Source organism: Gavialis gangeticus, unplaced genomic scaffold (genome assembly GCF_001723915.1).
Source record: "Gavialis gangeticus isolate Ggan-Ray unplaced genomic scaffold, GavGan_comp1, whole genome shotgun sequence".
NCBI lineage: Eukaryota > Metazoa > Chordata > Crocodylia > Gavialidae > Gavialis > Gavialis gangeticus.
In genome coordinates, this window is record NW_017729025.1 from 83236751 (window position 1) to 83239299 (window position 2549).

The 2549-nt window shown below is 44.9% G+C and overlaps 1 protein-coding gene across 1 annotated transcript in view; it reads right to left on the reverse strand.

Annotated features, from left to right (window-relative positions):
* The window catches only part of LTK (leukocyte receptor tyrosine kinase), a 200232-nt gene that overhangs the window by 15402 nt on the left and 182281 nt on the right, over positions 1-2549 (reverse strand). The window contains exon 25 of the mRNA XM_019519044.1: positions 1861-1953. Within this exon, the coding sequence (XP_019374589.1) occupies positions 1861-1953 (93 nt within the window). The remainder of the gene's footprint in view (positions 1-1860; positions 1954-2549) is intronic.

Genomic DNA, 2549 nt, shown 5'->3' on the forward strand with positions numbered 1-2549 from the left:
CGGTGGAGCAGGTCAGCCAGTCTGGCTGAAAAGAGCCTCCCCAGAACTTCTTGTTGTTCTTTTGTGTAGTGTACCTAAAATAATATTCTTATTCTTCTGGGACTCTGAGTTCTGTGTTATGTATGTTAATCTCAACCTGAATCTCTTTCTGACTTCTGTGTTGTCTTTAGTCTGTATGTAAATTAACTATAATAATATTGAGAACTAATAATTATATATAATCTGATTCTAAATCTCTTCTTCTTCTATGAATATCTGACTTCTTCTATGATGTGGGAGTGTTTGTAATGTGTGCTTCCCTGCACAGTGATGGATCACATTGCCAGGGAAAACACTGAACTTTCTTTTTTTAAAGTATTGCAAAAAAAAAGAGAACAAATATAAATTGAAAGAAATGAATTGGTTAAGTAGTAAAGTAGAGAGATGCTAACCTAAGCTAAACTTAGTCTAGGTCTGAACTACAATCAGACCTAGACAGGTTACAAGGGTGGGCGGATGAGAATAGGATGGGATTCAACACAGACAAGTGCAAGGTGATGCACCTGGGGAGGAACAACTGGCACCACACCTACAGGTTAGGGAACCCCCTCTTGTCAGCACGGAGGCGGAAAAAGATCTTGGAGTCATCACTGACTCCAAGATGAACAAGGGTCGGCAGTGTGGGGAGGCAGTTAGGAAGGCAAACCGCACCTTGTCACGCATCCACAGATGCATCTCGAGCAGGTCCAAAGAGGTGATCCTCCCCCTCTATGCGGCACTGGTCAGGCCACAGTTGGAGTACTGCATCCAGTTCTGGGCGCCACACTTCAAGAGGGATGTGGACAGCATGGAGAGGGTCCAGAGGAGGGCCACTCGCATGATCAGGGGACAGCAGGGCAGGCCCTGTGAGGAGAGGCTATGGGACCTGAACCTGTTCAGCCTCCAAAAGAGAAGGCTGAGGGGGGATCTTGTGGCCTGTTATAAATTAGTCAGGGGGGATCAGCAGGCATTGGGGGAGTCACTGTTCCCCCGAGCACCGCCAGGAGTGACCAGGAATAACGGTCACAAGCTGGCAGAGGGTAGGTTTAGGTTAGACATCAGGAGGCGCTACTGCACGGTCAGGGCGGCTAGGGTCTGGAACCAACTTCCAAGAGAAGTGGTGCAGACTCCTACCCTGGGGGTTTTTAAGAGGAGGTTAGATGAACACCTTGCTGGGGTCGTTTGACCCCAGTACTCTTCCCTGCCATGGCAGGGGGTTGGACTAGATGATCTTCTCAGGTCCCTTCTGACCCTAGAAACTATGAAACTATGAAACTAAGCTAACCTATATCCTACCCAATCCTTTCTAACAGCAAAAAGTAGCAGGCCACTGGCTAGGAAGCCAGGCCAGTAGTCACAGTACCTTTGAGATGCTGTTGCTCAGGCAGGAACAGCTCAGGAAAGGGACAGAAAAGCCTGCACACAGAGGCTTTTATGCTGTTTCTATGTCCCTCCCCCCAGACACTGTGATTGGAATGGCAGTCAGGGAGAAATCACAGTCACTGGCCAGCTAGAGATGTCAGTCCTTCCCCCCTTGCTTCCCCTCCCTCTTCTAAGTCTCTGTTTCCCCATAAAGACCACCTTCCGAATTGCCAAATCTCTTCCAAATCTTTTCCAAATCGATTTGGAGGCTCCAAATGGATTCAGAAAGTTTTAAGCTTCTAGCGATTTGATTCGGATTTCGAGATTCGGCCTCCAAATCGGGCCGAAACTTCTCTGAATCGAATCGCAGACCAAAGCTTCACACAGCCTTACTCATCAAAACTCGTTAAGTGACCCAGCCAAAATAACTGCCCACTCCTGGGCTAGCCACACACTGGAAATTACAAACAGTCACCTTACCTGTAGATATCCCGGGCCATTCCAAAATCACCAATTTTGGCAACTCGATCTGCCCCTGTGCAGGTCAGCAGGCAGTTCCTTGCAGCTATGTCCCTTAAAAGAGAAATGACATTCTAAAGTCTGAAATAGCTAGAGAAATATGTAGTTACAAATAAAAGGAATATTGGCTTGGAACCTGCAAGCCCTTATACATTAATAAGCCTTACTCAGGAAAGCTGACCATGCTGAAGTCAATGCTTAGCAGACTTAGGCCCTCTTTTACTGAGCAACAGAACACTAATTTATCGTTATAAATTTTATGAAAGGAAATGAATGCCCTGCATTTAAAATCAGTTTTTTACCCTCATATCTCCAGGTGTTTTCCAGAACCATCTTCATTCTGTAACTGGAAAGATATGTCACTAGTTTAGGGTCACCCAATGAGTCATTATCAGAACAGAACCCAGATCTTCTGCATTAGTCACGGGATGACCCTGTCCTTTGTGAAAGTAGATTTGGTTGGGCTTTTGGCCTGTTTGACTAGGAAAACAGACAGAGATTAGAAGTGCTGATATTGCTTATTTTAGTTACATGTTTTGAGATAAGGAATTTTGCATGTTTTATTATTTTGTGTACACATGTTTTATTTAATTAAACTGCTTGCATGTTTGTAATTTACTATTGTTTTGTTTCTCCAAGGTCGTATTTTT